Source organism: Cricetulus griseus, chromosome 5 (assembly GCF_003668045.3).
Source record: "Cricetulus griseus strain 17A/GY chromosome 5, alternate assembly CriGri-PICRH-1.0, whole genome shotgun sequence".
Lineage (NCBI taxonomy): Eukaryota > Metazoa > Chordata > Mammalia > Rodentia > Cricetidae > Cricetulus > Cricetulus griseus.
Genome location: NC_048598.1, coordinates 129,724,496 through 129,745,211, shown reverse-complemented (window position 1 = coordinate 129,745,211; position 20,716 = coordinate 129,724,496). Strand labels below are relative to the sequence as shown.

The 20,716-nt window shown below is 42.9% G+C and overlaps 1 protein-coding gene across 1 annotated transcript in view; it reads left to right on the top strand.

The window, feature by feature from the left end:
- Prkch (protein kinase C eta) overlaps positions 1-20,716 on the top strand; it is a 200,684-nt gene that overhangs the window by 94,019 nt on the left and 85,949 nt on the right. Inside the window, exons 3-5 of the mRNA XM_027418245.2 lie at positions 14,364-14,514; positions 15,776-15,810; positions 19,561-19,649. Of these exons, the coding sequence (XP_027274046.1) occupies positions 14,364-14,514; positions 15,776-15,810; positions 19,561-19,649 (275 nt within the window). The remainder of the gene's footprint in view (positions 1-14,363; positions 14,515-15,775; positions 15,811-19,560; positions 19,650-20,716) is intronic.

Below are 20,716 nucleotides of genomic sequence, written 5' to 3'. Positions count from 1 at the left end.
CATTCACACACGCTGTCACACTGACACAGTCCCTGTTGGGCAATGTGTTTTCTAGCACCTTTCAAGAAGACATTCAGACAGACAAAACTGTGATCTCCTTAGTTACTGATTCAAATGACAGTTCCCAGAGTCACCAGACACGTGGTTGAGATAAAGCTTCCAGACTGCACCCAAAGCTGCAGAAGCAAGACTAGGCTCTTTTCACCCAGACTGTTTGCATTAGGGGTCACTTCTGCTTCTGAATAGCCCTGCAACCCGGGGAAGTCTCAGGGAAGTCCTAAAAGTCTCCTGTGAGGAGTCCAGTGGTGTTTTGTGATTGCATCAGATAGGGAAGGATGGCAGTCCCCTGTCACTCACCCTGCTTTGGTTGGAAAGGCTGTAGCTTATTTTCAAGTAGTTTCTGTTCAGAATGTCTTATCTCCAGGGGCAGTGTGAAGCCAGGCACCCATATCTTTGTCCACGGAGGAATTTTATCACAAGAAATTGTGGAAAGTTTTGTGTGAAGAAATTGGACTCTTCCACCTGTTGTGAGTGAGGGCATGCCTCTGATGGAAGTGGGGGCGGAAGTGGGGGCATGCAGCCCTTGCTGAGAGTGGTGGCAGCTCCCCTCTGGAAGTCCTGTCTTATCAGTGGACTGCAGCAGATGCAGGCTAGTGGAAACCACCTTTGCTCTGATTGGAGCAGACAATGCTGGTTATGGCTGACTCCTCAAAAAGCCGCTTCATACATGATCTGCTTAATTTTGACGTCTGTGGGGATCTCTAACTTTGCCCTGAGACACTAAATGTTTTGGTGATGAGGCTTAGCTTGAGTAAGTGAAAAGTTTGAGTGTCTGTGAGTCTCAGAAGATAGTCCTTATTGGTGTGCTTCTGAGAGTCAATGATTGCCAACACGACTTTGTTAAAAATGTTTATTTTCCCACCTTGCTTTTTTTTTTTCTATGTGTCTTTAAAACCCCTTTTTGGAAAAGGATGCAGAGCAGCTTTCAGAGGCTATGGTTTCATCCTCTTTTGGCTTAGATATTTTAAGGGACTCTGAATGCCATGGTCCATATCCCATTATGATATTCAAGGCCAAAGGTTAAAGCTATGTTCTTTTTATTTTTAAGCAGAGGGCCTCATACACATTAGGGAGGCACTCTCCCACTGAGCTATATTTTCAGCCCTCTTTTAACCTTTTATTTTGACACCAGGGCTAGTGAAGTCACCTGTGCTGGCCTTGAATTCACTGCATTGCTCAGGGAGGCCTTGAGCTTGCCCCCATTATATAGTGTGAGAGAATATGGAACCATAAAATTTAGTCCTGACCTGCAAGGCATTGAAAAAAAAATCTTTAGAAACAAAAGGCACATAAAACACATAGGCACCTGAATGTGTGTGCAAGGGGGTGCACAGAAGCCTGCCCCAGCACCCCTCAGAATTGGGATTCACGGAGGCCACTGCCATCAAGCTCAGCTAAAATGAGGTTTTTAAAGGAAGCAGAGCTCAACCAAGATGGAATTATCTCTTAGTTGTTTTAGAGACCCCCTCCGGGTTTACATGAGTTTCAGTCAGTCTGGGGAACAGAAAGAAACACCAAAACCCCATCTCTTAAAGCTCTGGTGAAGCAGCCGTGAATTGGTGGCACACGCCTTTAATCCCAGCACTCAGGAGGCAGAGGCAGGCGGATCTCTGTGAGTTCAAGGCCAGCCTGGTCTCCAGAGGAGTGCCAGGATAGGCTCCAAAGCTACACAGAGAAACCCTGTCTCGAAAAACAAAACAAAACAAAACAAAACAAAAAGCTCAGGTGAAGCCACTCTGACCTTCTTGTTCAGTACAAATACTAAACTGAAGGTGAGCTGGAGGGCCAGGAAGTGCAGTCACTTCCATGCCCTTTTCATCTGACCATGTTTACATTAAGTCTGAAAGTTTTGAGTGACAGCTCACATAGAAGCTTGTAGGACCAACCCTATTTCTCACGGCAAATGGTGAGTGTTTGTAAATGCATGACATGGAGAGGGCCTGCATTCCTCTGCTGTTTTTGATCTTTTTCATCAAAGGTGAAGTTGAGTATTTTTTTAAGTCAGTCTGTACAATAGCTCAGTGACTCCTTCCAAAACAAAGGCGAGCAGTCACACCCAGGGTTCCTCCTTGCAGAGCCTTGGGAGTCCTGGAATGTGTGTTCCCTGGACTCTGCCATGGTTGACTAGCTATGGTGACAGTTGCTAAAATCGGGTCTGTTTCAGTTCATTAAGAACTTGACAATGAGGATAACAGGACTCATCCTAAAGAGGCCAGGGAAAAGGCTGTGCTTGTGTGCTGGCATGGTCAATGGAAAAGAGTAATCAGTGGCATGGGGTTAATTTTTAAGACATTGAAAATTTGCATTCGAGCTGTGTTATCTTAACTAGAAGTTTTATTTGAAAGTATTAAAGAAATGTGATTCTCTATATATTTTGGCCAAAAGAATCTCATATTCATGAGATTTTAAAATGCAGGGTAGGTTTTATTTCTTCCCCTCAAGGCATAAATGAAAAGTAGAGATGCAGTCTCATTTTTCCGTGACTTTCTTTGCTTTCAATCTGTGTCTTGTCCAGTACTCAGTTGAATTCCGGAACCAATGAGAAGGTTTGCTTCTTTAAAAAAAAAAAAAAAAAAAAAAAAAAAAAAGGTACATGACAGAGTCATGGTTCAAATGGAAGAGAACCGTTTCTTTGGGATTGAATAGTCCTTTTCTCCCTCTAATGAAGAATTATGAATAATTATTGGGCACATGGGTCATGCTGTGTGTGATTAGGAGTGAGGGCAGTCCTAATTAAGAACATAGTAAGTGAGAAACACTCACAACACTGAATCTTGTTGGGATGGGGACCCACTGGAGTTTGTCACATGATCAGTGAGGATGCAAAATGGTACAACCACTGTATAAAATAGTGCAGCGGTTTGTCCCAGAAGCAAGCATAGATCGGCCCTATGAACCAGAAATTCTGTTCTTACCCCAAAGAAATTGAAGTCAGTCAGCTTGAATTGGAAAATGCCAAACCATGGTATTCTTTGGAACAACTGACGAAGTGAAATCATAGAGAATGCATTTGAGCTTGGCATCTGGAATGGTTTCTCACGGTGGTTCAAAGAGGGCTTTGGGATAGAATGTGACTCTCTTCTCAGCTCTGCACAAAACAATACTTATATGATAAGTAAATGTTGTTTATCAGTTTATTTTAAAACTTTGCTATGCAATCAATACAGATATGATACTGCTATCTATATTCTTCTGGTGAAATCGACGCTTCTCCGTTCTGTGGTCACATCTGTTCCTTCCTAGTATTATTTCCTGCTGTTGAGGTGGCCACTCTGCATTTCTTTTGTTTAGTGTTTGCCTTACATCCACCTTCATCCTTTGCTTTCTCCTTTCCTGCCTGTGCTTTAGGCCCGTGTCTTATAAATAAAAAGAAATCAGACTACCCCCTTTTGAATTACATTGAGGTTCTTCCAACCCTTATATTTTACCAATTCTGTTTCCCTCATATCTGCTGGTTGTAAACTAGAACCTCTGTAAGTAGTTATGCCTGGAATCTTAATATGTGTGTAATGAGTTCTAAAATTCAGTGCTGCTTGCCCCACTTAAAACAATCTAGGAGCTTAGCATGCCTCTAACTCCAGTCACCTTTCTCCTGACTTACACGAAACTGCTTTGTAGTTTAGGTTTTAATTTTTTTCTTTTGAATTCTCATTAGATATCATTGCTAACTTTTTCTATCATCATTTATATCTACCTACATGCTTATACTTTTTAGATCAGCTTTTTTTAGGAGCATGGACTCTTGATGAAGCTCTCCCTTCTTTAAAGTGCCCACTCTGTGTTTGCATCGCAAAGGTATTTGGTCGTGAGCCATCTTTATTTTGTCCTCATTCTCAGAAGCTAGTTTTTCTAGTTACACAGACTCTTAAGAATGAGGAAAAAAAGTCGCTGATCACTTAGCTCAGCCTTTTGTTTCTAGAGAAACTTGCCACTCAGTCCCATGGTTTGTATGGGGTCCCTTCTGCCCACAGGATAAAGGGCAGTTTCTTAGCTTTATCCTGAATGTTGCCTCTGTCCAACTCTGTATCTTTATACCAGGACTTTCAACCCAATGGGATCATGTCTCAGGGTATCTATCACTATGATAAAACGCCATGACCAAAAGTAACAGGGGAAGAAAGGTCTGTTCCATCTTATAGCTTGCAGTCCATCATCCAGGGAAGTCAGGGCATGAACTGAAGCAGAGGCTTGCTCCTCATGGCTTGCTCAGCTTGATTTCTTAACCATCCAGTGCAAGCCTCCCAGGGGTGGCGCTACCCCGGCAAGCTGGGCCTACCCACACCAATTGTTAATCAAAAAAAATGCACTATAAACTTGCCTACACTGGGAGGTTTTGAGCACATTTTCTCAATTGAGTCTCCTTCTTTCCAAGTGACTCTAGCTTGTGTCAAGTTGACATAAAACTTAGCAGGACAGATCACTTGTATAAGCAATTGGATTTCTAGCTACTTTCCAAGGTATGTATGTGTCCCTAGGTTTTGGTTCTCCTTTCTACCGTCTGTCTGTTTATCTTGATCTGAGTCCTCTCTTCAGTCGTGCTGGCTACCCAACTTCTTTCTCCCTTCTCCTCTTACTTGTAGGTGGCACTGAGCTTTGAGTATGCAAGGTGCTTCCTGTCTCTTGCAGAGTTTACACATCACCAAACAGGATGTAGTATATCCAGGTTCTCCTCTGAGGTCAATGACCTCGACAGCCTTGGGTAGTTAGTTAGGTTTAGGCACTAGGCACCAGTTTCTTTTTATTGATGGGCCTTAAGTCCAATTTATACAACGTTGGGTTACCCCTAAGGTAATAGTGCCACTCCTACACTGTCTTGTTGGGCCATTTGCTGTGGTTTGCAGGCTTTATAGATGGGTAAGAATACTCACTGCTTTTCTCCCCCATCCCTTTTTATTGAGGCAGGGTTTCTCTGTTTAGCTTTGGAACCTGTCCTGGAACTCACCCTGTAGACCAGGCTGGCCTAGAGCTGCTTCCCTCTGCCTCCTGGGTGCTGGGATTTAAAGGCATACGCCAGCACTTCCTGGTTCAAACCTCTTACTCAATGCCTTGGATTGAGTCAAGGTAATAACGGAAAAAGAGCCTTTTCAATGACTTTTAGTAGGATCCATTTCTGGTAGCCAAAGATTGATAACACTGGGTCATGGAGGAGGGAATTTCTTCCCAAGCACCTACTTTCATGAGAAGTTAAACTCCTGTCAACTCTTCCTTTATACCACAAACCCAAATGCAGCATGCTTAATTTTAAACATCTTTTAAATTTTATTTTGTTCTTGTTTAATTCAAAGAATAAAATAATTATCAAACAACAGCAAATTGGCAGCCCCAAATTGGCAGCCAAGATGTATGATTTTAATCTGTTAGCTTCTGAGAGGGGATGACCAAATAATATAAATGACATTTGATTAAAGGAAGCATCTCTTTGTCTCTTTTTTTATTATTAAAACAAAATAACAAGTGTTTAAATACTTCATGAGTGTTGTAGGGAATTTGACCATGTGATGAAGGCATCTCACCTCCAATCTAAGGCTTTGTATCCGTGTGATTCCAGTGAACAGGGCAGTTTTAAAAAAAATCATGGTGGATCAGCCACACAATGGAGGCGAGCTGCTGTCACCCCAACAGTGACAAAGGAAGTGACTAGGCAGCCCTCTCCATGGCTAATACCCAGTAGGTTTTTCTAAATTATCTATCCAGAGCTTGGGAGCTTTCAAAGGCCCTTAGGAAGCTACAGTGGAAAAGAGGGGGGAGGGGTTGAAAAGGAAACGGAATAAGCCAAACGAACCGGCAGGAAACACATGTTTATCTGGAAAAGATTTTGGTCGGACACTGTGTTTGTGTAAGATTTTTTTTTTTTTTGGTGTGGTGTGGTGTGGTGTGTGTGTGTGTGTGTGTGTGTGTGTGTGTGTGTGTGTGAGGAAGGAAGACAAACCTGGGTCTGGAGGCTGAGGTGGGAGCGGAATGAGCAGGCTCGAAGCCTCAAGTAAAAGAGAAAAACAGATTCACATTGAGAAGCTCAGTTTTCCTGGGGACAGGGTCTGCTCATGCTATAGGGTCACTTCAGAATTGTAATGTTTGTTCTATGAGAGAGAATGTCAAAATGGTAGCTATAGTATTAATATCAGCCATTTTTAGTAAGATGTGGAGAGATTTGCGGGGTTAAAACATAGTTGGCAAAGCACCTCGGGGAGTGTGACACCGTTAAGACTGTGTGTCTATGTCATGTATGTATTTGGCATGATCACCAAGGCATTTGATGGCTATTTGTATGATAAGGATTGGGATGACTTTTTAAAAATTTTATATTTTATTTGTTTTTATTGCAAGAGGGCACAGATGCCTTTTAAAAGGACTTACAGGAAGCTGTGAACCACTGTGTAGGTGCTACAAATTGAACTCAGGTCCTTTGCAAAAGCAGCTAGTGCTTGGTTGAGCCACCTCTCCTGCCCCAAAGGTGTTACTTAGGCAGCTTTTTCTTCATTTGTTTGATTTTTAGACAGGGTCTCACTATGTAGCCCTGGTTGTCCTGGAAGTCACTCTGTAGACCAGGTTGGCTTTGAACTCACAGGGATCTGCCTACTTCTGCCTCCTAAGTGCTGGAATTAAAAGTGTGAGCCACTTGACTGTAGGATGACTTTTCAATAGTTTCGGAACCATGTGCAGTTCCCATAGTGATCATGTATTGTCTTTTTAAACAAGAACGGCAAGAACAAAGAGTGACTTGCAGCCTATTCAGGCTGCACTGACCCTTTACACGATGTTAAAAGGTTGATAGAATCTGTTAGTAGCATATACTTCTGTGGCTCCCTATCCTTCCCTTGCTCAAGGCTCCAATCTTCTGTTGTTTTGGGGAATTATTTCCCAAGTGACCTCCAGGTGACTCTGGATACTTGCAAATGATTGGCTTTAGGATCCCTCACAGATACCAAAGTCTATGTGGCAACTAAGTCTCTGAATATGAAATGCATAGTATTTGTATATCCGGCATATTTTAAGTAATCTCTAGATTACATATAATACCAAATACAATGCAAATAAAATGGGCGTACTTGTTACACTATGATAAAAGAAGATGTACTTGTTCAGCAGAGATTCATTTTAAGAAGTATTCTTGATCTGAGATTGTTTGAATTCATGGAAGTAGAAAGCCCAGATACACAGGGCTGATGACACTTGTCATTTAAGTCCTTGTCTCAAGCTCTACACCTAGAAGAACACATATCATGGTGTGTAATGACAAAACAGAACAAGGACAAGAAAACACCAAAAAGAGAGGGCTCTGAAGGCAACACTCCAACCTTTGGGAGACTCCAAGGACAATGGCACTGCTGCTACTAAGGACAATATCAGTGCAGAGGAAAGTGCAGCCCCAAAAGTATCCAGTTTTAGGCAACTTAGGGATCTATGACAGGAATGCTAAGAAGCCACTGAGAAGGTGGAGCTAGAGCTGTGCATTTGGGAGTTGCCAGTATATAGGCAATTATGAGAAGTCAAGGGAATGAACAATGTATGAGTCACTACAGAGTTGAAGGGACATCCAGAAAGCCCAGAAGGATGGTTTTCAAAGAGGGCTGGGACAAGCACACATGAGAAGATTAGGTGGGAGGTAGGAACCAGTGAAGGAGACTAAGGCTTCTTCTAGAGGTCCTGAGAAGGAGAGAGCTTGTATTTTCGAGTTCTGTTAGATCCCTGAAGTGAGGAAGGAAAAGGGGTGATGGGAAGGAGGGTGGGAGGCCAGGGAGTCTTCTCAACACTGGTGAGAGGTTTTCCTGTGGCTTGCAATGGAACTTTGGTGCCATTTCAGAGGGTCACAGTCCTGTTGTGACTTGCTTCCTGCTAGCAAGGGATGCTGGAGTGACAGGAGTGACAGTGTATCCACTCAACCTTCATGATTTCTGAGATCCTCCAGTCCAACTCAGGAGAGACAGGCTAGTAACAGGCTGCTTCCCAGTTCTCCCTTTGCATTGGTGGCTGGCTCGTCCAGCTCTCCGAATGCTGGGTCTTTATGTGGGCTAGTCTTTCTCAGAGGGATCCAGATCCTTGGGAAGCCTGGATGCAACTATAGAGCCAGAGCTCTGGATACAGTGAGTCGAATGGCTTCGTCTAAATTTTGAAGTTGCTGTCAGTCATACAGTTAAACTCTTGTAAGAGAACTCAGAAGAGTCTGTGCTTTTTAAATACCTCTTCTGGGTATTTGCTGCTGTGTTAAAGAGCATCAACCTTCATGCCATCCTTGTCATTGGCAGGGGCACAAGTTCCTGGAACCTGGGCACTGTCTTAATTCAGCAAATTCTCCTTCCTCCCCTCCAAGCACCTGCTATCCTCAGCACCTTTATGTAACACATCAGAGGGCAGGATCTGCATCTCCCGTGATTTTTCTTCCCTTAGCACCTGCCAAAGGCTCCCACCCATGGGTGGTGTGTACTCACTTAAATGTGTGCTTCATGCACACCTAGTCTTTCTCTCTTCATATCACTGTTGTCTCAAACAGGAATCAGCCATATCCACGTTTTTTTTTTCTGGACCATTCTTCGCATAAACAGCTCTGCAATCAAACAGTGGCTTATTCCATGTGTTTGATAACACGAAAGAAGATTCTCCTGCTATGTTGTCTCACATGTCTTGGGAACATGCGATGCGTTCTGGTTCTTTCATGACTTGGTTAACTAGTCAACTCTAAGGTTTTATGATTTGTTTTGCTCATAATTGCTTTTTTCCCCATATACTTGAAATGATCAAACAACTCTCTCTATAGGATGAAAAAAATTAGTATTACTAGTATTACTCACTAGTTTGATAGCAGTAAACAGAATCTGGCCTCTTCACTGGTGTCATTGGCTGCTTGACCCCTCTTCACCTTCCTGTTAGTTCCTGAGTTTCCAGAAAACATAATACTTCCCAGGGTTACCAGAAGACTCAGTGTGAATGAAAAGCACACACAGAGAAATAAAGTTAGGGATGTGATCATTGCTCTTGCCCTGTATCAGAATGCTCTTAAAGTATTCTCAAATAAAACAGCAAATCTGGTTGTTGAAACAAAGAATTTATGAGGGTGCAGAAGTTACCTGTTTTGAGGTAAAGTTACAGACAATTTAAAGAGATGTCAGAGCCCCATGCTGCCTCTGTGCAGCCTCATGTGTTGTAAGTTCCAGTGCAGAACAACCTTTTGCAAATGAAGCCTTACCTTGGGATTGCATGGTGACTCCTAGTTGTGTGAGCATTTGGAAGTTCTCCAAATAAGCATGTGGGCTAACAGGTTTGCAATGCTGAAATTTTGTCTGTCAAGAAGAGTTCTGTTTCATTCCACTGGCAGGCTTGTCCTGCACTCTGTCCCTGGTCACAAGCAACTCCTGGAGAGATATGTCAGGCCTGTAAGGCTGCTGACCTCTGGAGACCGGAATGTGCATTTCCCTGCTGGGGCTCAGAGCCAGTTTCCTATTTATTTAAGAGGCCCTGGGCACCTTGGGAGCCAAGCAGAAGTTGTGATGCAAGTTTTAGCTGCAAAGCATGTTAGGGTTGCCCAACAACGTGTCTGACTAAAATATGATTTGAAAGATTTCTCAAAGCCATGGTGATGTAAGCCACAACAGGATTAGATAGTCTTTTATAGTCCTTTAAATTCCAACCTATGTAAACAGAAAGCTGGTCCAAACAATGACATAGCCTCCCTCTATCCTGAGGCTATGAAGTGGGGCACAAGTCTGCAGTGGGGTGAACAGAATACAATGGGGGGAGTTCCCTGTCCTCTTCCTACTCAAAGCACCAATCAAGAGAATGATGACAGCAAGTGACACTGTGGGTAATGCAGACTCCAGAGGTTTTTTGTTTGGTTGGTTTTTCTGAGGACAGCCCTGGTTGTCCTGGAACTCACTCTCTGTTGACCAGGCTGGCCTTGAACTCGCAGAGACTGCCTGCCTCTGCCTCTCAAGTGCTGGGATTAAAGGCGTGCACCACCACCACACAGCTGACTTCAGAGTTTTATGTAGCCAAATACCTTTCAAATTCCCAGATGTGCACTTGCACATACCCTTGAAAAGGAATACATGAATGTACACATGCACATTTGCTTTTTGTGTTTGCATAAAGTGTGCAGGACCTGCAGAAGCCTGGCTCACAGGGTCGGGGCATAGAAGAGATTGGGATCCACTCTCAGGCTGCTGTGGTATAGGCAGGGAGCATGTGCTTGAGAATTTGATGGAGGCTGTTAGGTTCTGAGGCAGGTGGGATAAAAATAAGTCTAGTTGGAAAACAAAAAGAGGTATCGTGGAAAGGATGGAAGAGCGGAGCAGAGTAGAGGACAGCTACAAGTAGATTCTGCTAAGATTTCTTGGTTAGAAGGAATCTGCAAAGTTCATAGTTCACACTACCACTCTGCAGCTAGCCATAGAGGAAAGAAAAAGAATTTAATCATAAAATATTAAAAATGCAAGCGAGCTGACCTTCTAGTCAATCTTTGTAATATTAAAGGAGTAAGTGAGTAGGTTCTTGGTAATTAGACTCCTACAGAGAATTTAATTTGTATGTAGGTATGGCAAGTGTTTAGTGATTCAACACACATCCTGCTTTGTTGATGAGTAGGCTGTGTCTTAGGTTAATGGCTAGACATGTGGTGATACCTTCAACCTCATTTTATCATCTGCCAACCAGGGAGCCTTAGAACCTGTTCACTTGGGGGTTACTGAGTGACTTTTGGTAGTGTACTAGGGAAGGGCAGGGAGCAGTAGGGTGACTTCTGTCCTTATGTAGCCATTGTCCAACATGGTAGGAACCTGGCAGGAATATTGATTATGGCACTATCCTCACAGAGTGCCGAACATGGTGCATTTTATCTTCTTGAGACAGAAAACATGAGAGAGAAAGAATTCAGTTGGCATGGCAGAGATTGCAAATTCCTTACCCACAGGGTGAACCACATACAATTTTAACTGTGTCAGAGCCTCTGAATTCACTGGACTTTTAGCCAGATCCATTTTGGCTTTTCTTGTATTTTCTTCTTTGAGCTTTCTAATTTAGGCCCTGCTTCCCCTTGTATTTTACTAGTGTAGATGAACTGTACAAAATAGGGGGGTTCCTTGCGCCATTTCCATACACGAATAGAAGAGACCTGACTTACATTGACCCTCGGTTACCCACACTTATCTCTTACAGTGTCCCTTTGCTTTCATGTCTGTTTAGATTGTTTTAAATTTAAGAACCTTTTAAATTTAGGCTCTTGCTTTGTTGATGACACTTAGTGCTCTTGGCTCAAGCAACCCTCACCTGAGCCTCCTGGGTACCTGAGACCATAGGTGTGCCATTGCACCTAGCTGACCCCACTTCTACTGGAAAAGAATGCAGCAGTTGATACCTAGATAGTCTATATGTTCTTGATATATATATATATATATATATATATATATATATATATATATATTCCTTCAAATTGTTTGCTGAATGTAGGGAAGTGTACATTTAAACTTTGACAGATGTTAGTCTCCCTGGATATTCCTGACATTGCTTCAGTTTTTCAATGCTACAATATGTTGCTTTTGTGCTGAGTGTTTTGAGTGTGGTCCTCATCAACCCCTCCCGGACAGAGCTAGGAAGATGGTGCTGGCCAGCTGGCTGTACATAGGAGTCCTGAGGCTTGGCACCAAGAACATCCCACAAGCCTGGTCTGGGTCCTCACTTATTTTCCTGAAAGCCACTTTCAACACAGGCACAATTCTCTTCATATTTGTAAATTTAAAAGGTAGAACATGATTTAGCATGAAGTGCCTGTCTTACATAGGATTCCATGTATTGACATGTTTGTTGGCTATTTGCATAATTTTAAAATTGTCTTTTATAGTCTCTGCCTCACTTTTACTGAATTGTTCACTTATTTCTTTTACTGGTTCCTTCTACCCTCTCCCTCCCTCCCTCCCTCCCTCCCTCCCTCCTTCCCTGCTTCCCTTCTCTGATAATCTAGCCAAGTGCTTTCCTACCCCGCTGTGTCTCTAGTCTTCTTTTTTACTTCTTACTTTGAGATAGGACTCACCAAGTAGCCCAGATTACTGGCCCATTTGCTGGTCTTGAACTTGTGATCCTCCTGGTTCAGCCTCCCAAATAGCTAGATTTCAGGCCTGTGCACTGTGACAGACTGATTTCAACATGCCCTGAGTAGTAACACTCTGCGTGTATTGCAAATCCCCTTTCTCTCTGGTTTGCTTCTATCAAGTTTTTGCTTTGTGTGTTTTGCCAAGCAGGACTTCAAATTTATAATTGTGAATCTGTTCATATTTTAATGCATTAGGGTTTTGCTACCCTTCTTCCATCTTAGGGGTATAATATTTTTCTGTGCTTTTCTTATTTTTCTACAGTTCCTCAATAACATATATCTGAGATTGACCTGATTGGTTTTTGTGAACTCAACACAAACCTAGACATATCAAGGGAGAGGGAATCAAAATTGAAAAGATTCCTCCATAGGGCAAGTTTATAGAGTATTTTCCTGATTAATGGCTGACGCAGGAGGGCCCAGCCTGCTATGGGTTGTGCCACCCCTGGATAAGGGGTCCTAGATGGTATAGGAAAGTAGGCTGAGGAAGCGAGGAGTGAGCAGCACTCCTCCATGGCCTCTGCTTCAGCTCCTGCCTCCAGATTCCTGCCCTGTTTGAGTTCCTGCCCCAACTCCCCTTAGTGATGGCATGTTATAAGCTGGAGTAAACCGTTTTCTTCCCAGTCTGCTTTTGGACACGGTGTTTTATTACAATAGACAACACCCTAAGTAAGACAGGTTATTTTAAAAATCTAGTGTAAAGCTACCACCAGATAGCAAATTCTGGTGTTTTGCTGCACAGAGGGTGATTGAAGTTAATGATATTGTATCATATTAACTAAATAGCAATAAGAAAGGGTTTTGAATGTTCTCATCATGAAGAAATAATAATTGTTTGAGATGACGGGTAATCTAGTCATACTATATCAAGCAGTTCACAACGGATAAATAAGTATCTTGGAGCATCGTTCTACACTCCATAAAGTTGCTCAGGTATTATCTGTCAATCTTCTATTTCTTCTAAATTTAAAAATTATTATTAATTTACTCTCATATAGTTCCTTACGTTTTCTTTATACTGGTGATTTATTTAAAAAGCATCCCAAGGAAATAAGCTTTGCTTTATTCATCCAAAGTCTTTGCATATGTTGGGGAAAGCCTCATATAATGATATGGAAGACATAACTCGCCATCTTTAGATGTCCCCCAATTTTCCGGGTCTTCAGATTAGGAGACACTATTTTTAAACATCAGATTAGAAAATTTTGAACCCATCTCAGGTTACTGTCCCCTCATCAAGGTTAACAGAGGTGTCTCCATGCTGTCTGTGTTTGGGTAGCTCCCTCTGCCAGTTAATGTGAACAGCAGAAGTGAGGGAGAAACTTCCACCAGTCAGCACTTGTAGCTCTTGACTGGGTCTGAGGTACCAGACATTTATATGAGGAGTAGAAGACCATGCATAGGACCCGTGGGAAACTCCGGTCTGTGCTGGGGGATTAGCCCAAGATAGCCCATGTCCAACAGGCAATAATATTTCAGGAGGTCACGTGGGTCTAACCTTGAAAAGTAAGAGTTATGACAAGCCTGCCTGTACATCCTGTGATTTCCTGCTACTCAGGAAGCTGAGGCAGGAGAATAAAAATCTCAAGGTCTTCCTGGGCTCCAGGAGGTGAACCTGTTTCTAAATAAAGAGTAGAAGTGGGGCAGAGTGTTTACCAAGCATGCATAGGACCCTGGATCCAACCTAGTGTCACAAAGATGAATGAACAAACAGTCCTAAGATTGTTAGAAAAGCATATTTTTTAAGACATTTTCAATTTTGAAGAAAGAAAAATAATTTAGAGAGTACTTAAGCTGTCTGCTTTGCTCATATATTTATTCTGATTCTTTATGATTTTTATGTATGATATTGCCTATGTGTTTTTATGTATTTATGTATGATATTATCTATGTGTGTTATATATACTTCAGAGTATGCATAGGTACACGCACATGTGTGCATGTGGAGGTCAGAGGTCAATATTGGGTATCTTCCTGTGTCACCACCTTAAATTTTGAGAGTGTCTCTCACTGAACCTGGAGCTCACAGATTGGCTAAACTGTTAGCCAAGGAGTCCCAGAGTTTCCCATCTCTGTCCCAACTCCCCCAGACCTGAGATTATAGGCCCATGTCAGCATGCCTGGTTTCTTTAAGTGGATGTGGGGGATTTGAACTAAGGTCCTGATGTTAGTGTGGCAGGTACTTTCCAAGTCATATCCTCAGCCCATTTTTCTTTCTTACACACAGCCACTCTCCAGAGAGACCGCATCTTCAAGCATTTTACCAGGAAGCGCCAAAGGGCTATGCGAAGGAGAGTCCATCAGGTCAATGGACATAAGTTTATGGCCACATACCTGAGGCAGCCCACCTACTGTTCCCACTGCCGGGAATTCATCTGGTAAGGCACTCTCCTCCACATCCCAGCCTCCGGCTGTGAGAGGGTTCCGTGGCTTATGTCTGGTTTCAGGAGAAAGCATTTAGATAAGGAGGAATATTCTTTGGATCTGGTTTTTGTCTCCTCTGTTAGTCTGTTGACCCTCTTAATCCCACTGCTAAAACATAACAACAAAACTAAATAATTTACGGATCCAAATGTTAGATATCATTTCTTACGCTGGTAACTTCATTGAAGGTATTGATGAATCCCAAGTATGAACCAGAGAGACAGAAGCTAGTCAACTGATAAATTAGAAAACCTGGCTGAGGAGAAAGGAAAATTGACAGTATTTGCCTGGAAGAAGGTGTGGATCATGGGATGAATTATTGGAAATAATTGCTGTCAGTAGTGTCCAGACACATGGCACATAGTGTAAGGCCATAGCCTCTAGTGGTCCTATACCACAATCTAACCTCCAGCAATTGGGAACTAATGTTATTAAAGGTTGAAAAATTCTAAAGACTTGGGCAGTGTCTTATAAGATGTTAAACTGAGCAAGCAGTTTATAGCAGAAAATAAATGTAAGCAATAGTCACTACCAATGAGAGTCAAGGTTAAGCACACTTATGGCATTTGTAAATAGAATTACCCCGTTCCCCGCACCCTTCCCACCACGCTCCCATACAACATTTCAGGGAAAGACATAGATCAAGCTATGGGCAGACAGGAGATGGTGGTAGCACTTCTGCCCCCCTGTGGACTCCAGAGGGAGATACAGGGACAAGACAAGGAGAGTGCTGGAGCTTGGTAGCTGCAGTGTGTGTGTGTGTGTGTGTGTGTGCGCGCGCGCGCGCGCGCGCACGCGAGTGTGCGAGTGTGCTGTCTGTCTGTCTGACTGACCAACTGACTGATTGTCTATCTACATGTTTTTACTGCTATCATGTGTGAGAGAAGCAGTGAGGTAAGGGAAGAGCTCCTGGCTGAGTTCAGCCCCCTACACATGGGGTTGGTTTTCAGTAAGGATTTAGGAGACAGCTGATGGTAGGTGGAGCTGGAACCTTCATCGCCTACTTCCCTATCACCAGGCACGCTCTAATCCATCAGCTGGTGTTCTTTGTGCCTACTGGTAGTAAACAAGAGCTCAGAGCAGCCTCTTCCCTGAAGTGATGCTTTTCATAAGGGACCAGAGAACACAATTCATCTTGAGAACTGTAATTATAGATGTTATTACTGAACTATTTGACTGACATTAGTTCCCCCCCCCCTTTTTTGTCTTGAACAGGGGAGTTTTTGGGAAACAGGGTTATCAATGCCAAGGTAAGAAAACATGTTCACAACCATGTTTAATCGTGTTCTTTTGTGAAAATATAATAATGCCAAGAGAAAACAGGCCAGACCACATCCCATCAACACTGTGATAACTCTCCACAAGTCACATGGCACCAGCGTAGCAACTCTAGTCCTTGCCCAGATCCTGGATATTTTGACAGTATAGAGGGAATATGTTCATTTCTAAAGTAAGGACACATGGAAGAGTTTTGCTGCTTAAAGTTTGCCTCTTCGGTAACATGGCAGGACTAAGAAGTAATACCAATGTGTGAGCCTACCCTTGAGTCGTGAAGATAAATTTTTGGTTTTCACATTGCGCTGTTGGCAGTGTGAAAAGTTGAATGCTGGTTGATTATGTCACCTGTAAAGGGAATGGAGTATCCAAACTAGCTTTATTTGTTAGCTTTCTGATTTCAGAAACAAACAAACAAAAACAAAAATGAGAAGCTGGAGAGATGGTTCAGGGGTTAAGAACACTTATTGATTGCTCTTGCAGAGAACCCCAGGGTTCAGTTCCCAGCACCTACATGGCTACTGATGGTGTGTGCAACTCCAGTTTAGAGGCCTGATGCCCTCTTCTGGCCTCCATGGGGACTGCATGCATGTGTGGCACAGATACACACAGGCCCATAAACACAAAATAAAAATTAAATAATGAATTTAAATGAGATAATAGCATGTACCAGGTCATGGTCTTGATCCCTAGTGCAATCAATCAATCAATATGAGGAAAATTTTACAATTAAATACCTCTCATTTGCACAATTCTAAGGTAAAATCAGTTACTAGTATTCTTGCAGACTTAGACAAAGGTAAAATGGATGTGTGAAAGAAGCTTCCTCCTAGGTGGGTCGGTGTGGGCTGTGTCCACTTGGCCTTTCTTAGGGCTTCCCTTGATGTTGGCCTGAGTGTCCTCCGTCTGTACATTAGTGCCGGACATTTTGACTCCCTCTCTTCAGGTGATTGGGAACACAGCGCCACATATCCTACAGTGGTACTCCACATATAAATAAGAAAATCCCCTTTCTGGCTTGGAGGAGGCGATGTAGTGTGTTTTTCCACTTAGGAAAACTGATTGAGACACACTCTTGAATCTACTTTTTACTTTTATGTGTGAAAAATTCCACTGAATTCTCCAAGTTAGGAAAAAATGAGCATGCTATTAATATAACAGTTGTAACTGACCTACACACTACACACTGAGTCCTTACTGAGAAGACAGCTCAGTCAGGTTGACACCACATTTTAGCCTGGACACTAGCCCTCTAGTGACAGATTCATCTGCATTCTTATATAGATTGAGAAGCTCTAGATATACAAGGGTATAGTTTACAGATTAAACTATATGACCTGACAAGGTATGTCTTTTGTTTCTTTTTCTCTCAGTGTAGTGCTGTCAGTGGTTCTCAACCTGTGGCTTGTGACCCCTTTGGGGGTTGCATATCAGATTCTGGCATTATGATTCATAACAGTAGCAAAATTATGTTATGAAGTAGCAACGAAAATAATTTTATGGTTGGGGTTGCCACAACATGAGGAACTGTATTAAAGGGTCGAAATTAGGCAGGTTGTGAGCCCCTGTGTTAGGGCATTTGATGGTTGACTTTCGGGGGCTACCTGATCTCTAAAGAGCAGGAAATAACATTAGTTAGGAGGCATGAGTAGTTTTTGTTTACATCTCACTGAAGGACAGAAAAACAAATGTCTGGTAGGAGAGAAGTCATCTGGGCCAACCCTCTTCAGAGCACAGGGCAGGTGTTTCAGACAAAGCAGGGTTAGGGGAGGAAACCATGAGAGCTAGAAAGGCCACTGTGTACTAATAACAGGGCCAGTTCTCCAGAAGGACATGCCTCGGTTGACATGCACAAACCTAACAACGGGCAGCACAGCATGACAGACAAGGCTGTAGGACTACGAGAGAAATAGGCCTACTGAGAAGCAGCAGGGCTTTGGGACCTAAACCGCACTATCACAAAATGATCACACTAACACTCATGGAATGCACCAACCAGCAGTAGCAGAGGACACATTCTTCCCAAGCTCATGACAAACATTTACCAATGCAAACTACTTTATGGACCTTAAACTACTTTTAACAAACGTGGAAGGATACACACAGCACAAGAGGCATCTTGTCTAGCCAGCCAATGGCTCAGCAGGTAGAGATGCTCCTGTGCCATCTGAGAGCCCAAGGTGGCAGGGGAGATCCAGAGCTGTCCTCTGGCCTGCACACACACACACACACACACACACACACACACACACACACACACACACACGTGTGCGTGCGCACGCACGCTCACTAATACACACATGCTCATATATTCATACATATACATATACACGCACTCACTTATACACAAACACACACAAAACATGTTGATACACTTGTACACACACATGCTCATATACTCATACACATACTCATATACCCACAAACACACACAAAACATTATATACTCACACACACATACTCACTAATACACACATGCTCATATACTCATACACTTATACACACACTCACTTATGTACACACAACATACACAAAACATGTTTATACACTCACAAACACACACACATGCTCAGTCTCTCACACACATACACATAACACTTTCTCTATCACTCTCTTCTCTGTGTGTCTCCGTCTTTCTGTCTCTGTCTCACACACACATTTTAAAAATAAAAAAAAGCAAAAGAACCATCCTGTAAGTTCACAATGGGATTAAATTGAAACCAATAGCAGAAAGATACCCAAAAAACCTTCAGTATTTGAAAAGAAAACACTGCATTCTAGGTCTCACAGGAGGCAAAGAAAGTTTATGAGAACATTAAAAAACATTAAAAAAACCCTTGCATTAAATAAAAATGAAGATTATAAAATGAAGATTATAAAAACAGGTGAGGCAAGTGAAAAGCATACTCAGATGGAAAATTTATATCATTACATGTATTTAGAGTACTACTTAGAGTCCTAAATATTCAGGAAGTTGATTGAGCCATTCTGCAAATGTTTTTTGAATTGCCCACTGAGCACTCAGCACCATGCAGGGAATTCTGGGCAGGCCTCAGCCACACGAGGAAAATTGGAAGGAAGGGGCAGTCTGAGGGCCTGTGGGGATCAGAGAAGAGGGATAGTGTGGATCTAGAAAGGGCCAGATAGAGAATATTTGGGGGGGTGAGATATTCTTTGAGTTTTATCTTATTATAAATATTAGCTGCAAAAATAAAAATAAATTAAATAAATAAATAAATTAATAAATAAATATTAGCTGCCTGGTAAGTAGGCTATCTTAGAGACAGAGAAGGAACGCTGTTCTAGAAAGATCATACAGTTTAGTTTTTATCGAAGCCAATGGGTGTCATAGAAGGATAATGTTAAGTAGCATGGTGGCCTCTGAGGGGGTCTGGAACCTGGCTGGGTTTGAACACTGTTGATGGCAGTGAGATAGTGCTGGAAGTGTTCAGTCATGGGACAGATGTAACTGGGGTCATACTGTGCAAAGATTCCTCACAGGGAGGGAGGGAGCAGCTTAGGACAGGATGGCAGACAGGTTGACCTCAAGCAAAGGTCTTGTTAGGGTGGTGTCAATAGATGAAGGAAGGATGAGAGCTCCAGCTGCCAGTGTGTGGCCAGACATCCGAGTCAAGTCACTGGCATGGGCAGCTCTCGTTGACTGCTGCCACTGGCTGTTCTGGGAGCTTCTGATAAATGTGTAATTGCTGGATTTAATTTCCTAGTGTGCACCTGCGTCGTCCATAAACGCTGCCATCATCTAATTGTTACAGCCTGCACTTGCCAAAACAATATTAACAAAGTGGATGCCAAGGTAAGAGAATGCTAGTCTGCTGATTAAGCACCTATTCCCCCGTGTGCCCTCATTCTCTCCCTACTTCTCCTGCCTCCCTGCTTCACTCTCACCCATCCCCCCAGCCTTCCCATAATCCTTAGAACACACAATAGTGCTGGGATTGGTATTTCTGCTCTTTTGTAATATGACCTCACCTTGTATATTAGTGACTTTGCCTCACTGTGACAGAGTGCCTACCCATAACTAACTTACAGGAGTTAAGGATTATTTTGTCTCACAGTGTCGGCTGTTTCAGACGATCAGAATGGGGAGGGCTATATGGAGCAGAATGGTTCTTAGCAGGGTGGAGAGGAAGCTGAGCCTAGAACTTAGGGTGGGGTATAAACTGAAAAGTGCTGACACTAAGAATGTCTTAAAACAACAATAACCTAGATCCCACCTCCTGGCAACTCTGTAGCCACACCAAAGAGCACCCCTGGCTAAGGACACTTACCTTCTGAACACAAGCTCAGGAGATAGCATTCAGAGCACAACACCTTGCAGGGACCCAATCAGTGGTCAGCTGAGCAAAGCTGTGCAAACCACTTGCACCGTTACACGGAGCACTCTGGAGGAGAGAAGAGACCACACTTGGACAAGCACCTGGATTGGATTGCTGAGTCTGGCTTCCATTGGTGACCCTCTGTCAGACCAGGCCCAATCCACAGCCTCTCTCTCCATCAGCCTGAAACATCTATGCCTCACTCATGCATATTTGCGCCAGTTAAACAGAACTGACAAGTGAATTAACTGGAAATAATGCTTGCTAAGCAAAGAGACCCTGGGCCTCCTTCAGCTTCAGAAGGACTCCAGGGAAATGTCTTTGTGTGTAAAAGCTCCCACTGCATTTGTGCTCTGGGATGGGCATAGGCTCCAAATCCGGGAGGGAGAAAGCAGGGGGAGTGTTGTTGACACCTACTGGTCTTGTGGATGCTTGGAAAAGTCCAAGTTGGGGACTGGTGACAGTACACATACAAGATAGGGAACACACAAAAGGATATGAACTGGAGTTCATAACAGAAAGAGGCCCAGAAAGTCCATAGAGG